Source organism: Meriones unguiculatus, chromosome 4 (assembly GCF_030254825.1).
Source record: "Meriones unguiculatus strain TT.TT164.6M chromosome 4, Bangor_MerUng_6.1, whole genome shotgun sequence".
In the NCBI taxonomy this organism is placed as follows: Eukaryota; Metazoa; Chordata; class Mammalia; order Rodentia; family Muridae; genus Meriones; species Meriones unguiculatus.
In genome coordinates this window covers 5647850-5666169 of record NC_083352.1, presented here as the reverse complement: position 1 = coordinate 5666169, position 18320 = coordinate 5647850, and the positions used below count along the sequence as shown (strand labels likewise).

At 47.4% G+C, this 18320-nt stretch overlaps 1 protein-coding gene across 2 annotated transcripts in view; it reads right to left on the bottom strand.

Annotated features, from left to right (window-relative positions):
* The window catches only part of Myo16 (myosin XVI), a 450668-nt gene that overhangs the window by 75607 nt on the left and 356741 nt on the right, over positions 1 to 18320 (bottom strand). For both annotated transcript variants that reach the window (XM_060381367.1, XM_060381366.1), the window contains exon 29: positions 1319 to 1415. In XM_060381367.1, the coding sequence (XP_060237350.1) occupies positions 1319 to 1415 (97 nt within the window). The remainder of the gene's footprint in view (positions 1 to 1318; positions 1416 to 18320) is intronic.

Sequence of the window (18320 nt, the reverse complement as noted above, 5' to 3'; positions counted from 1 at the left end):
CAGAGACCAAGGGGCCCCACCGGAAATTTCTCACAAGGCCACAGCCAAACAGGACCCACACAGGAAAAAATATGGAACGGAGGGTGGCTCATAGGATGTTTCTAGCAGGTTTTCTGGTTTGAGAAAATTTCAAACATATCTGAGACCTGTGCTCATTATGTCCCACTAAAATTTGGCATAAGGACTAATTTTTCCTTCCATAATGAATCAAACTATTGAATTCATAAAAAGCTTGTTGAAAGGGGGCTGGAAGGATTGCCCATTGGGTAGTGTGCTTGCTAGAAAGGCATGCAGACCTGAGTTTAGACAGCACATTTTCATGTGAAAAGGCTGTTTGAAGGGCACACACCTATGGTCCAGCACTGGAGTTTAGAGGGCTGGGGGCCAGAGAGTAGATGGGTAACACCTGGGGCCTTGATGCTCAGCCATCTTAGCCAACTGAGTGAGTTCCAGGGTCAGTGAGAGGCCCTGTCTCAAAAAGCAAGGTGGAAAGCAATAATGGAAGCTATTCAGTATTCACCTCTGTCCTCCATGTCTGCACAAGAGAGATACTGCACACACACACACACACACACACACACACACACACACACAAACATATACATAGAGACCATTTTTAAAATGTACTTATTCTATCCATTTCACGAGAGGAATGGCTGTTTTGTAAAAATGCACATTTTTAGTAGTCATTTGGCGGCTTTGGATAGAAAACAAATTCAAAGTGAAATCTCTCCCAAAGTTATAATGAAATGGATGCCAACAGCCATAAAAGAAATCACACCAAATATTATCATCACTCCCTAAAGGAAAACAGAGTCAAGGGTTTTCCAAGTCCTAAGGAGAGTTATGGCAAATGCTGTTTGGGCAATTGGCTCGTTGCAGCTCTTGGAACCTAGCACCCATGAGCTCTGCACTGGGTGGCTTTGGGACTTTCACTATGGCTGCAGCCAGGTGCCAGGTGGGTCGTCCCACTATAGACCCAATCTCATTGTCCTCTGCATCCTAAAGAGACCAATACAATTGGCAATCCTCAAGGTACAGCAGTAGAGACATCAAGATATGTTTATCTCCTACTCCAAATTGTGATTGAGGGAAGAACTTACATAATTTCATGTAGAATACAGCCAAAAAGAACCACGAGACATCTATAAACACTGGTGCGGGAACTAACAGAGAGTAGGCTAAGCAGCAAGGGTCAGGACTGTGAGCCAGGAGCCTTGACGGGGTGTCACCAGGCTGGCTGAGAGACTGTGCTAACCCTGCTGACATTTAAGCTCCAAGCTGCACTCATCTGGGCTGAGCGCCTGTGTGCACTCACCTTTCTGGCAGGTCACAATCTTCCGCTGCAGCTGCAGCCACAGGTCGCTGAGCTGGTCCACATGCCAGTACTTCAGGAACACTCTGTGGGCTCCCACCTGCAACGTGAATAGCAGGGTCAGAGCAAGAAGGCGTCAGGGGGACGGCAGGAAAATGAGCAGGCAGGGAATGTTTAGAGCAGAGAACTGGGAATGACAAATAACAAAATTAACCAAGGTATTATCCTTCTTTCATAGCACATGTTATTTCATCAAAAGGTAGAGCAATTTGTTCTGGAACATTAACTGGCCACATGTGCCTCATCGCCAGCGTGTGAAAATATGTACCTGTGCGCTGCTGACCTGGCGGCTGCACTGTGGAGCGGGCCTCACTCTTTGTGTAAAGATAGCACCACACTGAAAACTCTCCCATATCAGGGCCCCTTGTCTCCCAGGAGTGGCTTTCCGTTCCCACTCTCCCCACTAACAGCAGGGAGGAAGGACCTGGAGCAGCACAAAAGAACCCAACCCCCCAGACAAGCCAAAACCAAACATGGCGCAAACTGTTGGCTTACCCAAGCTGCGCCTCCCACCCCAGCACTGTAGATTACCATGCACAAAGTATTAATGTTTCTGTGGTTATTGAACTTTCTGAGCAGCAGGTTTATAGATGTTCCCGCAACCAGTAGTCGTGCCATGGGTATGAATCTCCACAGTGTTGTTTTATGAAGGAATCCTAGCATGACATCAAATCAGCTTCCATCTAAAGCACCATAGGCATCTACCTGCGCCCATCCACTGCACTGGCAAAGATGGCTGCACGGGCCAGCGCCGGCAAGAACAGCCGGCAAGAAAGCATCTTCAAGCCAGAAAGCCAAGCCACAGCCGTGCGGTTTTAAAACTACCTTTAACTGTGTGTTGGACTTCTTGTCTAAGAGACTACAGGGGGAGGAACACAGGAGGGTGGACCCTGACCAAGCAAGTGTTCCGGGGCATCTGGGAAGCGGGAAGGAACAACTGCTGTGCCCTAGCAGGAAGAGCGGAGGGCGCCTGAAAGGCTTACTGTCCTGCTGTGTAAAGACCAAAGGCTGTCCCCATAACTTTCATAATCATGACCTTGGCACTTGAGACAACTATGTTAACATAAGACTAATGTGTGTGCCCCCCAGCATGTGTAGGGGATATCAAAGTGACAGCAGCTCTAGGTCTATACCATACATCAGTGACACTAGAGGCTGGTATGTGTATCCACACCATCAGGTAGTGGGCAGGTTTATAGGTCACACTTGTCTTCAGAATGCTTGGCCAGAGGAGTCTTTTTAGAAAAACTCTAAACATGTCTGGTAGATGCCAGCTTCCCAGTGAATCTTTGCAACTGTGGGGTCCACTGTGTAACTGAATGAGAGTGTCAGTGTGACCCTGGGCTTGCATCCTGCCAGCTGGGAAGGTCAGGCAGGTCAGAGGAGAGAGCCCTCTGCCTCCTTCCTCACAGCTCTTGGGCTGAGCAGCCACGCACCTTATTTGGTTTTCTCTCAGTCATCTGGAATCTGAGACAGTCACAGGGGAGGGTTGCTTCTGATCAGAGTCCATTTTTCCCTTGTTATACTGCAGTTCTCTTTCCCTCACCGTACTGGCTGATTCTGTGTCAACCTGACACAAGCTGGAGTCCTCAGAGAGGAAGGAGCCTCAGTTGAGAAAATGCCTCCATGAGATCCAGCTGGAAAGCATTTTCTCAATTTCTGACCAGTGAGGGAGGTCCCAGCCCATTCCTGGGCTGGTGTCCTGGGTTTATAAAAAAAAGCAGGCTGAGCAAGCCATGAGGAGCAAGCCAGTAAGCAGCACCCTCCATCCATGGCCTCTGCATCAGCTCCTGCCTCCAGGTCCCTGCCCTGATTGCGTTCCTGTCCTGACTTCCTCCAATGATGAACTATGATCTGGAACTGTAAGCCGAATAAACCCTTTCCTCCTCAGCTTGCTTTTGGTTGTGGTGCTTTGCTGCAGCAATAGAGACCCTAAGACAATCACTGCGTTCCACAATTTGTGGCTTTTTCGTTCATCTACCTGCTGACTTTCTTTGGTAGTGGGAAGGAAGTGCACTTAGCCCAGTCTCTGAGTAGAACAAATGTGTGAGATGCACATGGGAAAGGAGGAAGTTACTTCCTTCTGCACCACAGACTGTGGGACTCAGGTCAGGGTAGGAAACTGAACACCGAACAAAACACATCCAAACCCACATTGTGGCAGGAACCTCCCTCACAATGGCAGCAGTCTGAAACCCCAGAGAGACCTAGTTCATGGAAGCAGAATGCACAGACACGACCAAGAAAGGCAGTGCAGGAGGGAACCCTAGCCTGCAGCCTCGACTTCATAGGGTCTTGGGAAGGAGGCAGCTGGATACAAAGAGACATGTCCTGAAGCCAGTCAAACACCAGAGCAGGCTTATCTGGAACACGTGTGTGCAGAGCTTTGGAGAGAGGTAGGTGATCCTCGTCCTCAGGAGTGGACAGTTTATCATGGGATGGTGGCAGTGGGAAATCCCTGCTCTGTTCAATGACTGCTCACAAGGACTTTGAGCTCCAGAGCTGTGATCAAGGGAGGATACTCACCTTTTCCATTCCAAGGGCATCTTGAAGAGTGGGAGGAGTTGGAGTGAAAGACCCTTGGAGGTACAGCTGTGTGACAGAGAGGAGGAAGAATAACTTCCTAGAGGTGGTGGCACACCAGGAAGGGCCTGACAGCAGAATGGTGTGTGTGTGTGTGTGTGTGTGTGTGTGTGTGTGTGTGTGTGTGTGTATGCGTGCCCAACTTGGCTATGCTGGAAGAGTAGAGCCTCAAGTCTAAACTTCATAAAATAATTTTGGAACTTTGGGTTGAATTTTGTGAAGCTCATTTTAAGTCAGCCTGGACGGTAGATTGTTCTGATGTGTTTTGGGAGTAAGCAGTGGGTGAGCGGGCAATGTGCAGCCATGGAGGGTGCTTGGGCTCGGAAATGTTCTGCATCTGCTGCTGGTCTGTTGGCCGGCTCCCGGTCACCCTTCCTAACTGATGTCTGTGCTCATTTCCACAGTCAGGTTAAAAACCAGCTTCTGCACTTCCAGTGGGGTGTCCGTGCCCCTCAGTTTGGTCCTTAGGGACCCAGGGACCAATTCCATTGTGTTATTGGTAAATGCTATGGCTACATCTCTTGAAGGACAGAGATACTCTTGAAGAATGAAGCACTAGGGGTGCAGATGAGGACCATTCAGATAGGAAGAGAAGAGAATAGATGACAAATTGTATAGTTTTGTATAATGTGGCTCATCAAGGCCACAGAGAAGACCTTCTGAGCCATGAGCCACCCCTCAGAGGAGCTGTGAACTTAAATCGGGCTCTGACCCCTTTCAGTGAGCCAGCTTCAATAATGGAGTCCAGCGGGTGATCGAATAAATGGTAGAGGGAGTAGAGTGAGAAAAACAAGCAGACTGGAAACGGTCCACAGGTGGGGAGCAAGTATTCACCCAACCCAACCCAAGTATTCTCCACCCTGAAGAACAAGGAAGTAAGGCCTCACAACAGGGGAATTTGAGGGAACAGTTCTGAGAGCAGACAGGATGCTAAATGAATGCAGAAGCTCAGAAGCAGAAGTGGGTTTTCTTCCCACTGCTCTAGAGATTTAGTGATGCTGAAGAAGGGTGCTGGAGATGAGGCTGGCAGGGTCCCGGGGAGGATCTGCATGCCAAGCCAGAGTGACAGTGACGTACTACAATAGAGTTCTTGCTGCAGCCTTGGTGACATGGAGGGAGCAGTGGGAATCCGATGCTCAGCTGTGAGGAGGGAAGGATGCTGGGGTAGGACTAAAAATGTAGCCATGCCTCCAGAGTCCTTGGTCAGTGCTTGGTACAGCTGTGTCCCTGTGAGTCTCTGTTGATGGCATGAAACCCTAGACTCTGAATGCGAAGGACACTCCCGGGTTTCTGAGCCGTCGGGAAGGGGATGGGAGTCTGAGCTCATTGTGAAATGAGACATCACTGTAATTGTATTCAGACAGCTTTGAAAAAAATCTCTAGTTCAAACACTGGGGCATAGTCTACAGGTTGCCAGGGGACAAAGGAATTTACGGTATCTGTCAGTTATAGGGCACACTCTACAGATACCCAGAGATGGTGGGCCTGACAGTACTTGGTACCCTGTAACTCATTCGTCAATTAGGAACATTTGGAGATATTCTTTGGAAGTTTCAGCATTTGTCTGATTCTGATGGCCTTTTTGAGTTTTCATTAAAAAAAAAAAAAATCAATGCAGCAAATTGTCCATCCCCAAGAGATAGCATAAAACTCTCCTGGTACCACACGGTTTCAGGGGTGTAAGCACACGGTTAAACCAGGGTGAACATTCCGATTTCCCCAAATGTTGACCAGGTCTTTGTAGGGAGTGCTCTCCACTCCTCCAGTCTCTCAACTGTGTGGCAGATGTCAGCTCTTGCTTCTCCTGCTTATTTATTCTGCCTTCAAAAGATGATACATCCACACCAAGCCCTTCTCCTGCACAAGAGGAATGAAATTAGCAGGTTGTTGCTATTTCAGAGATCTTCCTGAGACACTGTTCAGATTCAGTCTCTTGCTCTCCATGATGCCAAGGATTAACAAGAACAGAGGCCTCCGAGCCCCTCGAAGTGACACCTGGACCAGATGCCTTGAATCTGGAAAGCGAGGGATCTCCATGGCCAGCAGCAGTTTATGCCACCGATTGGGTAAACACTGCTGCCCAGACTGCCATCTAAGTCCTGCAAATGGCTGCCGAGGTGTCCTATGTTGACTCTCAGAGCAAGACTCGGCAGATTCCAGTTCAAGGACTCAGTTCTCTGCCGTAGGTGGTCTGGTCATGCTCTCCCCTGCAAGGCTGTTTCTCACTAACTACACACAGGGCTGGGAGTCCCTTTTGTGCACTCCTAGAGGCAGAGTGCTCTTATCTGAGACAAAAGTGCTCATGTCACTCTGACCCCCGTAAGAGACATCTGTGAATCACGCCATCAGGATGCTCCCCAGGAGAACATTAGGATCGTTCTGCTTTGAAGTGACAGATTCTGGAGGATTAAACAAGACTGTCATTGATGACTTCCAAAGCTCCAATTATTGTTCCAGTTCTTGGGGACTTTTTCGGAAATGTGGGCTGTGGAGGCAGACAAACACGGGAACAGTGCTTGGTAGGGTGTGGGTGGCACAGGGGCCGTATTGGTACAGAGGTAACAGGGATCCTGTGACTCTCTCCTCATTCGCTGAGGGCAGTGTTAGGAGCACCATGTGTTTCTGGCAGTGCCTTTGAAATAGATCTTGCGAAGGAAGAAGTATGTGGCTATTATCCCTGGGTAATTCACGTGAGTCACACTTTCTTTCTGCCTTAATGAAAAATGAAGAAAATGAACATGGAACTAATCTTACAAACAGTACAGGAAGCAGCGTCACATTTCTTGTGTCTGCAAACTCCTGTGAACTTGAAGAAGACAAATCCATTGTCTGGATACCCTGCCTCTTCAATAGGTAAGGCAGAGAATAATGCTGGTGTCTCTGTTTGACCAAGGGAGAGGGTGAATCAGTGAGGATGCACGAATGATTCTGGCTACACACAGGTGACATGGAAAAGTTGTTTAGAAAGGACACTATGAGGACAAATGTGCCTCCAGAGGGGAATATACGCAGATCACAAGAGAGGCTGTGCAGAGACCATGCAGGTTCAGCCTGTAGACCTGGCCTCCTTGAATTCCTATGCCTTCCATGTCCTAGAAGAGGAGAAAGTGACCTATATAATGGAAGTCCTCAGAGCTAGAGGCAGACAGGTGGTTAGTCTGGGCTCTCTGTGCACCAAGCAACCGTGTGACGTTTCAATGTGATTATTCATGACATGAGCATCTCGAAGTGTGGGTCTGGTTCAACAGGTTGGGATGCAGCCCGAGGCTTCATGTCTCTGTCGGCTGGAGGCCACCATGGTGTGGGTGGGTGTGCAGACTGTGTCCAGGTGCTGTGTTGTCAGTCTGACAACAAACGTCTGTGAGTCGGTCAATCTAGCTCACTCTTGGAGCTTTCCATCCTGTGTGTCACCTCCATGTCAGCATTGGCCAGTCCTCATGTGTCTATACTCCGTGAGCCCTTTACCCCAAAGAAGCTTCCATCACAGATGACTTACACAGCTACAGGTTGAGTCCAGGCCTAGGGGACCTGCTGCCAAAGGTACACACAGGATTTCACATTTCTAGACAGGATTCTCCTGCACTCTCCTCTCCTGGCGTTGAGTTCACCTCCTGTAAATATTTCCACCTTAGTGAGTGAAAGGGCCACGTGACCGGATGTCCCTGAAGCACCTCGGTCCCCAGATATGCGCAAACACCATTTCTCCCACACACCCATCCACAGACACTGTTTCTCTTCCAGGCCAGCAGACGAACCAACACCAATGTACAGGGGCGGAAACACGGGGTGTGACCAAGCCTGCTCACAGCTGTCCGTTAGGTCCTGTTTAATGACAGCACATTTCACATTCCCAGGGAAATTCTTTTCAGCATGGGATGACTGTGACCAAAGTCTTCCACCTGACTCTCTCAGTTCTCTGCCTATTCTTGGAGTCATCTTGAATACTACCTTTTTGAATACTCTTGAATGCCACCTTCGACTTAACCATCTTGGAGAAACTTTGGTGTCTCCATGTAGGCTGCAAGTCAAGATGCAAACTCCTGGAATTTGCCTTCAGAGCCCTCTGTAGCATGATTATTTGTCTCTGAGAGGGAGCCCTTTTTCCTCCTGTGAAAAAGAGGCTATTTACTGTCATTTCAGCTTCCTACTCACTCTCCGAAGCAGAAAACTGCTGTGAGGGATCTTTATATGCCAGCAGAGGCGGATACCTAGACACAGTTCTTGCTGAATGACTCACTGCTCGTCAGGGCTGTGTTTGGTAATTTCTCTCTATTTCTATGTCTATAATTATGGGACCATGCTACTTGTATAGATTATATTTTAATGGCAAATACCTTTTGAGGATGAGTTTCTTTGCTTCAAACAAAATACTTGATTTTCGTTATTACCGATCAGAATCAACATTTAAATCTCAATTTTTTCTTGAGGTAAAACTATACACTATATTGGTAACTGCTTTATGTTTCTTGATATTATAAAAACAACAACAACAACAACAAAAAAAAAACCAGCTACACTAAAAGTAGCCATCTTCTTTTACTGGGATGTAAAGGTTCCAGGAAGACTCCAGTACCTTCTGAAGGCCCCTGTCGATGTCAGCTTGCCCCTCTGAGCTGATGCGAACAATATGATCTATCTTCTCACTGTTCTGCTATCTGCAGAGGCCCCCAGTTGGCTTTGTTTTTGCTTCCTGCGGATCTGAGAATGTCATTGTGCTCCTGCAAAACACTGTTCTATTTTTACTATGCAAAGCAGTTTCTGTGCCTACCAGGTCAGTTCTTCTCCAAAGAAGCACCCTGCAAAGCCCAGCACTCCTCTGTGTGCCAAGAAGAGTCCGTCTCTGTGGGCGAGTGCCTCACTGTCTCCAAACACACAACTGCCTGGTACACTGGGAACTGTCCACTGCCCCCACGCCACCTATTTTCACTCTCATTTCCTCAAAGCACATAGCTTGTAAAATCTTCCCAACTGCCATACAGAGTCTTACATTATTTCCACCTGTATACCCTAGACACACACACACACACACACACACACACACACACACACTTCCACTCTCTCTCTCTTTCTGGGACCACTGAGCAAGTAGAATATGATCCATAATTTCCAGGTGCTCAGACAAGTGACTACTGTTCTCAGCTCCCTTCTCTCCCTGCTGAAGTCTCATATTTTTCTTCCTTGATGCTTTGCTTGGCCCCTTTGAAAGACAGCCATTATTTCCATAATACATAAAAGTATATATTAATTATACTCTGAAAAGCTCAACATGTTACATTTTCATGGTAGCTTTGAAAAACCTACTAAACAGAAATGTTTTTATGTACAGTCTGGCTTTGAATGTACTTTTAAACACGCTCAAGGATAAATTTATACAAAATGCAAGCTCTCTTTGTTATAAATAGACTGCTCTCGAAGCTTCACTGCAACATGGAAGGCATGCTCAGAACTACACACATCTGACAGAGTGCCTTGAGTTACATGAAATTGTACTTCAGGAAAATTAATCACTCTCACCTAGAACAGAACGGTCTTCAGGGTGGGCAATGATGAGCTGAACTACGGTTTTCAGCCTACCAGCAGACTGGTCTCTGTGTGATCCTATATATTATTCCACTATGTAAACCATGGCTAAGAGTCTTCCTAAAGATATCTCGTTCCCAGAGACATATATTGTCAAGAGCCATGGAAAACTGCCCCCACCAACAGCAGAGTACAACAGTGTTCTGGATGCAGTGTCCGTTCAGGGGACACATTTAGCCTTCCAAACAAAGGTCTATGTGACACAGAGAATGATCACCTCTCCCAAGGAATGTGTCAGCCATGGTCAGAAGGAGCAACGGCACCCCAGAGGGACACTGGGAAGCCACAGGAGTGCTGGGCTGTACACGCACGCATATGAGCCTGTTCTCAGTGCCCGCCCGGGCTCTACCACTCTCTGATGCCTGCTTTGCTTCTAAAACTACAAGTATCCTTGGTGCTTCTTCCTGGCATCTCATGTCATATTGTTGACCACAATTTTAGGAACTCGCAGCTACTTACATTGCTTTCTTATTTCCCCAAAACCTACCAGGCAGCATGTTCCCTGGGACTCTTTTGAGCTATTTTCTATACTTAGTCCCTGCCATCTTTCGGCATGTTGGTCATGGTTTCTTTTAACCCAGTTTAGACTTACTAAAGGCTGAGCATATTCCTTATCTACACTGATATTCTGACACTAAGGACTCCATCTTACATCTGGAACTTTATAAGTGTGCATACTGCAGGGTGTAGAATGCAGCCCTTTGCTTCCTGTACCCCCTTGCCTGACATCTCTTCCCAGCCAGCACTGTTCCTGTGCTGGCCTATCACAGACAGCATGAGTTTGCTTGCTGGTGTCTCAGTCCTTTTCTTCTTCCCACATAAGCATGTTGAAGTTGAAATTGTGTGTCAGGCCTCATCTCTCTCTTCCTTATAGCTTGTTGTGGGGAAACCCTAAAGGTGGTTCTCCTCCTCCTCCTCCTCCTCCTCCTCCTCCTCCTCTTCCTTCTCCTCCTCCTTCTCTTCTCCTTCTCCTTCTCTTTCTCCTTCTTCCTCCTCCTCCTCCTCTTCTTCTTCTTCTTTCTTTTTTCTTCTCCTTCTCCTCCTTCTCCTTCTTGTAGTTCATGGTATATAACAAATGCTCTGAACACTTGTAGAAAACCAACCAAGGGTGATTACTGCAAAGGTAAAGATTGAGAATCCCTGATGCAGCAACTTCGCCTGCCCTCTCAGTTGGCTGCCCAGGCTTCAGCTGTCACGCACCACTGCCAGTCCTGCATGGTCTCCTCCACGCCAGTGTCAGCTTACTTCCTCCTCTGGGCCCTCCTGCTCTGCCCCATCTCACTGCTAGCTCCTTGTCACCCCTTAGAACTCAGTGGTCTGGGAACTGCACAGAAACTCTTCCACGATCTCCACTGCCCTGTCTAAACCAAGTTCTTTTGATCTTTGCCTGCAGTGTTCTTGTTTCTCTCCCCTTGTGGACCCTATTCTGCTTGACTCTCACCCATTCTCCCCTACTGGACTGTAAACCATCATCCTTGCAGTGTGTAAATTCCAGAAAATAAACACTCCTAGTACACACTTGGAATCAATAAACAGGGCAAATTAGGCGTAGGCACAGGCAGTTTCTATTGAACCTTCTAGGTCTGGTGCTATCATAAGCCAATCACATGAAGGTCTGTGTCACTGAAACACAGAGAGAACATGAGAAACAGGCACACTCTGTGTCTTAAAAACTGTATAGTAAAGAGTATGAGAAAATGGTTTGTAAACGTGAGTGAGGGCCCCGACAGGGCTATCTGTAGTGGTCATTCCTAAAGGCTTCCCTAATTTTCTTTTCAATTGTTTCAAAATCAAGAATGTGTATCATTTTATAACAAAATGCTGATGTCTACATATACCATGTGTGTGTGTGTGCGTGTGTGCGCAGGTATGTTGCTGTTCAGCACATGGAAAGGAGGGGATGAGATGTGAACATAGGAGCCCACCTAGAACGCTGTCTTCAGAGAGGTGCTGAAATTGCTAATGTTGAATTTTTTCTCAGTTAATTCCAGAGAAAAAGGAGTAATAGAAAAAAGACATTTTATAGGCTATTTTCTGGCTCATAGTTACAGGAGATTTATGAAGTGCTCCTGGAGTGATAAAATAAAGGTTATAAACCGTTAATTTATTGTGCTAATAAGAGCTGAGGGCCTAACACAACCACCTCATCTTCAAACACGTTAAAAAATTCAGGGTGGTTAAAACTTTAACAGTATCTTTGCCCCTGCTTTCGCTATCTTCTCCCTACTGTACTACCTTAGAATAATGAAATAATAAATCCTTTATCCGGGTGGTTTTATTTAACATTATAGTAAATGTTCCTCTTGCTGTTCTCTGCACAGCTCAGGTGAATCCTTAAAATCACAGGACGCAGAAGGAAATGTGGGCTGTTCTGTCAAAGTCAGGTCCAGAAGGCAGGGGCAGAGAAATGATGGCTGTAGAAGCTGTTTGCTGTGGTTAGTAAGTGAGCACAGGCCTTAGGGGCTGTGTGGGTTAGTCCAGCCCTGGGCCTCAGCAGGGGAGGTTCTTTGAGCAGGACGCAGGTACTTTAGGAACCCATCACTGTCCACGTGCAGTCAAGGAGCAGAAGAGCACAGAGGGCCCTGTGGGAGTCGGGTGTCAGGAAGACTGCAGCCAAGCTGGCTTCTGAGCATGACAGTGCTCACAAACTCACACAGCTGTGGTCGCCTGTACAAGACCCGCACAAGGCCGAGCCACACAATTCCCCAGCACGGCACAAGAACCACCCCCACCACTGTGGCTGAGAGTGACCGACGGTCAGTGGTCTGTAGAGCCGGATAGACGGCTTCCTTTCAGGGAATGGCCCCAAACACATAAGGCTATGGTGAGAACGAACTAGAATCAATGGGCAGAAAAGGGGGGTAAGAGGTTGGACTGGGCTGAGGCCTGAGGGCCTACGGCTATCGCAGAGGAGTTGGGGGAGGAACTGAGGTGAATAGAAGCCAACAAATCATATACATGTGCGAAATTTCTAGCTGTAGTACTACATTAAAATTTAAAAAATGACTTAAGGATCGGGCTTCTATGAATGATTTTTTTTCTGTTTCTTCCAGTCTCTTAGTCTCTGTCTCTCTTCCTCTGTTTCACAGGCACTTGAGCACACACACATGAACAGAGAGAGACTACACACACACACAGAAACATAAACACACATGCACACATACACAAACAGAAAGATACCACACACATGCACAAAAACATAAGCGATACCATACACATGCACACACACAAGAACACACACATGCACACACACGTACACATGTGCACACACAGAGAGACCATGCACACTCACACACAGACCACACACACACACACACACACACACACATTTCCCATTGCATAGGCACTTGGGGTGAAGGTGAAGTTCCCATTGCACTTCTTGCTTCCATCAGCAAGGTCTCTCAGAAGGCCCCAGGAGCACCCTGTGTCCGGTGCAGTTTTCAAGTGGATGACACACTACTCGCAGAGGTTGGACTCTAGAATTGCCACTGCCTCTGGGGGCAACACCTGAGCCTATTTCCAGGGCTGCACTGGATGCTCCTTCCCTGTTTCCACCCAAACAGGCAGAAGTCAGAACAAAACGTTCCTTCCAAGTCCGTTTGAACGCATTCTGAGAGGGAGAAGGGCCACCCCCAGCCTGGCTCTCTGAGGCTCCCTGTGGCTCTCCGACAGATCTGCTTCTCCACCCTCCGTTCTCCCAGATGGCAGAGAAATGAAGATAGCATTCAAACAACCGCACAGAAGAAAGCATCCTATAACCAGCTGATGCATATAAAACGTGTGAAAATCAGATTACACCACTTATTTCTCCACTTAGAATTTGTTTCAGAGGTTTTCACGTTACAGAAATGAAAAAGCAAGTAAAATAAATCATCCCTTAGGGGCCCAGTGTCTGCTGGTGGGGCATCTGCCCACAGGGGCAGAACTGGAGACAGCTCCATCAAGCTTATCTCCAAGCGACACTGCACGAAAAGTGAACATACTGAGACAAAAACATACAGCAATAACAATAATAATACGGCAAATCATAGCTGGTTCAATGACTCATTGAAAACTAGGACTTAACTAAGTCTATTTGCGTTTACCCCACACACAGATAAGTACTTTGTGGACTCTGTTCAGTAAAGGAAACTACATCTAGTGATAGTAGTTGGTTTCTAGTGTAGAAACCAACAGTAGGAGGCACTTGTGAAGATGACCATTTTTTAGTAACTGCCATTCCTCTTAGCAAAGACACTAGTATTTAAATTTTACCTAGGAAATAAAGATGCATTTCTGAGTAGCTACATACACACATGTGCACACACATGCAGACACACACACACACACTTCAGAGTTATTTTTCATTTTATGTGTGTGGGTGGGTGCCTGAGTCTGTGTGTGTGTGTATGTATGTATGAGTGGACCACACAGAAGCTGTGCCCACGGGAGCCTAAAGAGGGTGTCGGAGGCCCAAGGAGCTCGTGTTCTGCTTGATGTGGGTGCTAGGAGACAAACCGGAGCTGGGTGCAAGGGCAGCAAGTGCTTTTAGCTCTTCTGGTCATATAGTTCACATATGTATTTCCTTTATTATTATTCTGTGTTCACAGCATCTGCCTGCATGCATGTCTGTGTAGTGCTGGCTTGCCAGGTGCCCGCAGGGATGAAAAGGCACTGGATCCCTGAAAACGGAGCTACAGATGTTTGTGAGTTGCCCTGTGGGTGCCGGGGATTGACACCAAGCCCTCTGGAAAGCAGCAGGTGCTCTTAACCACTGAGCCATCTCCCAGCCCCACAGTTCTTGGTGTTTCAAACATGTTGTTCTGTGTTAAACATGAACAGGAAACCACTAACAAGAGGCTCCCTCCCACTGTGTCCTGATTTTCTTCCCCTTTCTTTGAAATAAAGCCACATTATGTAAGGGCAGTGATTCTGAGTATTCAGGGGACAGTATCGCGGGGGAGTTTGCCGGAACCGGTACTCACCAGTTCACACTGTGAAGGAAAGCTACGGTTCTTGTTGTGCAGTAAGGGCATAAATGTGTGAGAGTTACAACAGGAGCTACAGACTGGAAAGTCAAACCCCATGGAGGAAAACTGCCACGCATAGCTTTCACAAAGATGCTCAAAACAATCTGGCCGTATCTGCACTAGTCTATGCCTAAACTATAGGTACATTTATACACTGCACAGTCGTCTTTCATCATAGACTTGATGAATCAATATATTTCTTAAAAGCATAAACAGAGCAAAATCCCACATAGCTCTCCTGGAAGACGGCTTCCTAAATAATGTCTGTCAGTTTTCTGTTGTGACCTAATTCGAAAGTTCACAGTCCTTTTGTGTTGGTGGTGGTTTCCTATTCGAAGAAAGGTAATTCTTGGTCCAGTTGCAAACCTCAGGCAAAAGCTGGGTGCTACGTCAGGGCGGATTGGTCTGGGCACAGAGGACTCCCTCGGAACCGGCCCGCAACAGGAAGTGGCACTGGGTTTCCCCTCATCTGCCCTGTGCATTAGAAACACAGAACCAACAGCAGCTGCAAGGGGCAGGCAGCTCACTGATAGGGCAGCAGGAAAGTGCCTGAGATCAAAGCTCCGTAGTTGAGCACAACCTGCCCCTTTCAAGGTCTGAACCTGGACGAATGACTCCAGATAGCTGTAATGAAAGGCAGCGATCAAGCTAAATGCTGAGGCAGGAACAAGGCTGAGGCAGCACCCAGCTGGCCTCAGTGAAGATGCCTTCCCAGCTAGGGGAATAGCCGTTTCAGCCAGTGTGCAGACCCAGGCGTCCAGCCCGTTGTACATAAGCAGGCTCTGCTCTGGGCCTGCTTTCCTGTTTTCCATGGTGCTCTTATTAGGCTCAAAGTCAATAAAGTGGGGAAAACGCCAAGTTTTCGCCTCCAGTGCAGATGAAAGTAGCGGTGGTTTGCCCCAGACTCCCGTGCAGTCACCCGGTGCCATGATACTCAAGGAATAAACCACACGTTCGTCCTTCCTGCACCTTCCCTCGCCCACCGTTATCTCTCCTTACTCTGTCCTCCCCGACTTCCTACATTTTCATCTCAACAAACAAACCTACCAGACCCCCAGATCGGATGCCTTGAAACAGGAGGAGGCTGTGGAGCTCAGGAGGGTCCGCGACAAACAAGAGACAGGACCGTGTAGCTGGAGTCTCACTCTGAAGACTGACATGCCGGGTCTGATCTAAGTTAGGGAGGGACCACAAAACCCACAAGATCTCCAAGACCCATTCAACTGATAATAAAATACTACGATTTTAGGGGCTGGAGAGAAGGGGCAGTGGTTGAGAGAGCATGGTGCTCCAGCAGCCGATGAGCTTGCTTCCCATCACCCACCACAGGTGACCACAACCTCCTGCAGTTCTGACCCGACGCCCTCTGCGAGCCTCTGAGGTCAATGGCACATGCACTTAGACACACATAAGTCAAAAATGAAATTAAAACTGATGTCTCCTGGAAGAGAGTTGAACTCCTAGCTCACAGAGCGCGTGGGCTCACAGGATGAAAAGTGAATCCCGTCTCCTCTACCCTCTAGCCTTTCTTTTCAAGACATGGAAAAATATCCATTAATTTAGTGTTAACTAGTTAGGGCCCAGTGCTGAACACCAGCTGCCGAACAAGACGGCACTGCACTCTGGTAGCACGGGGACCTTGCTCCGGGCGCACGAAGCTTCCCGCTGCTTCCCAGGCGCTCCATCACGCAGCCCCCTCCGTACCTTTACTTAATTTCTGAACTGACTCAGCCCAGAATAGACTCAGTGGCAGAACTTCCTATAACTGCACACTGCAAACAAACATTTGCTTTGAAACAGAGGACTCGGATTTCCCAGGTCAGGAACAACTGAGCTTTTAACACAAGTTATCTTCTGTTTAACTTAAAAGTGAAATATGGATAGACATTATTTCCTTGATGCCAACGACACACCTTGTAGCAAGAAGAACATAAAAAGAAAAACATAAATGGTCCCTTTCTGACAAAGCTGAAGAAAATCAGTCTTCCCTACCCAGAGAATGCATTAGCAGATATACTTGGAGGAATTCTCGCTCGCCATCTCTTTCTCTCTCCCTCTCTCTTTCTCCCTCTCTTTCTCCCTCTCTCTCTCTCCATCTTTCTCCTTTTCTCTTTCCTTCTTTCTCCCTTTTTCTTTCCCTCTTTCTCCATCTCTTTCTCTCTCTCTCTTTCCCCCTCTCCCTTTCTCTCTTCTCTCTCTCTCTCTCTCTCTCTCTCTCTCACCACTCCTTATTTACTTCCATCTTATATTTTCATCCTTCTTGTAAGGTGAGAAGGAAGTCAGGCTAGTTGACAAGATGGCTCACCAAGTAAGATGCTGCTCTGCAGAGGATCTGGTTTGGGTTCCAGACCCACATGGTGACCCACAGCTCTCTGTAGTTCTAGTCTCAGCGCCCGAACCTTGTCTGTGCTGGAACCTGACGCTTACACACATGGGCACTCACAAAGACACATACAGCAAAAATAAATAGATCTTTGTTTCAGTGAGGAGAAACTAGACTTATGCAAGAAAATGAAAACTCTTCCCTTAAAGACATTTGATCTTTGTTTTAAATGGACCAACATATCTTTAATGTAATACCCCCCCCCCCCCAGGTTACTATCTCAAGTCTCCTTCCTGGACACAGATCTGCAAAGACTGGTGCCAACAGGTGCACAGCAATGCACATCCCAGCTTTCTCCCGTGATTGACATCATCCTCTACTTTGGGAATCATGATTTGGGTGTCAGCACTGATAGTCACTTCACTACTGGGAGGAGTATTTCAGATTCTCTTGGCATCTAAACACACAATCACACACACACACACACACACACCAGTGAATATTCTTTAGAGGAAAATTACACACGCTGAAACCTTTTACATCAGTCTATTCTTAAACCACTACTCTACAATTACCTATTTAAAAATCCCAGCAAGGGTTAGGCGGAAATGACCTCAACTCCCTACAATCTTGCTAAACCATATTCTCTGTGGAGCCCACACTGATGTCTCAGGCTCCAGAGTGGGGAACTGACATCACTCCTGGTTAGTAATTCCTTCCTTTCTAAATCCAATCTCAGCACTGATGTGCAACCATGACAACCCAGCATGAGTAAGCGTCCTCCCTCAGACTGTGACTTAAAGCCCAACTTCCATCAAGACTAAATGTGAAGAAAAGGAAGAAAGAAAACAAAGGAAGAGCTTGGGAGGTGCAGAGGATGGAATCGCGACTCCTCCGTGCGAGCCCTTCACTCTTCGTTCTTGGTCATAGATGAGTGTACCTGTGACACTTTCTCTGATGGGTCTATGTAGGTCATGCTGCTCTCAGACACATTCTGAGGTGTGGAGCCATCTGCTCCCTCTGTTTCTGAATCAGCATTTCCATATTCACCCTCATCAATCATCACATACTTTTGCTCAGAGCGGAACAATCAGCTTTAAACCTGAGGGCTCTGGTTATTTTCCAGTAGTGTAACCCTCAAAAAAGCCCCCTCTCCATCCGCTGAACCACTGTAATGCCCTCCAAGGAGTTTTCAATGTCCAGGACATCATTCTCCTCCACTCACACCCCTTCTTCCTAAAGCTGCCCAAAGGTGCTATCGTGATGTCATCTAAGGTGGCCCTCTTTCTCTAGGGGGGGGGCACCCCATGTTTGTTGGCCTTAAGTCATTTCCTTCCTGTGCTAACTGGGTGATAGCTGCCCTGGGCTCCTGCACTCTACCTCATGTGTAACACACTCAGGCCAGAGTGAGAAGCTCTGAGACCCAAAGCTTGCCCTCTTGATCGAGCAA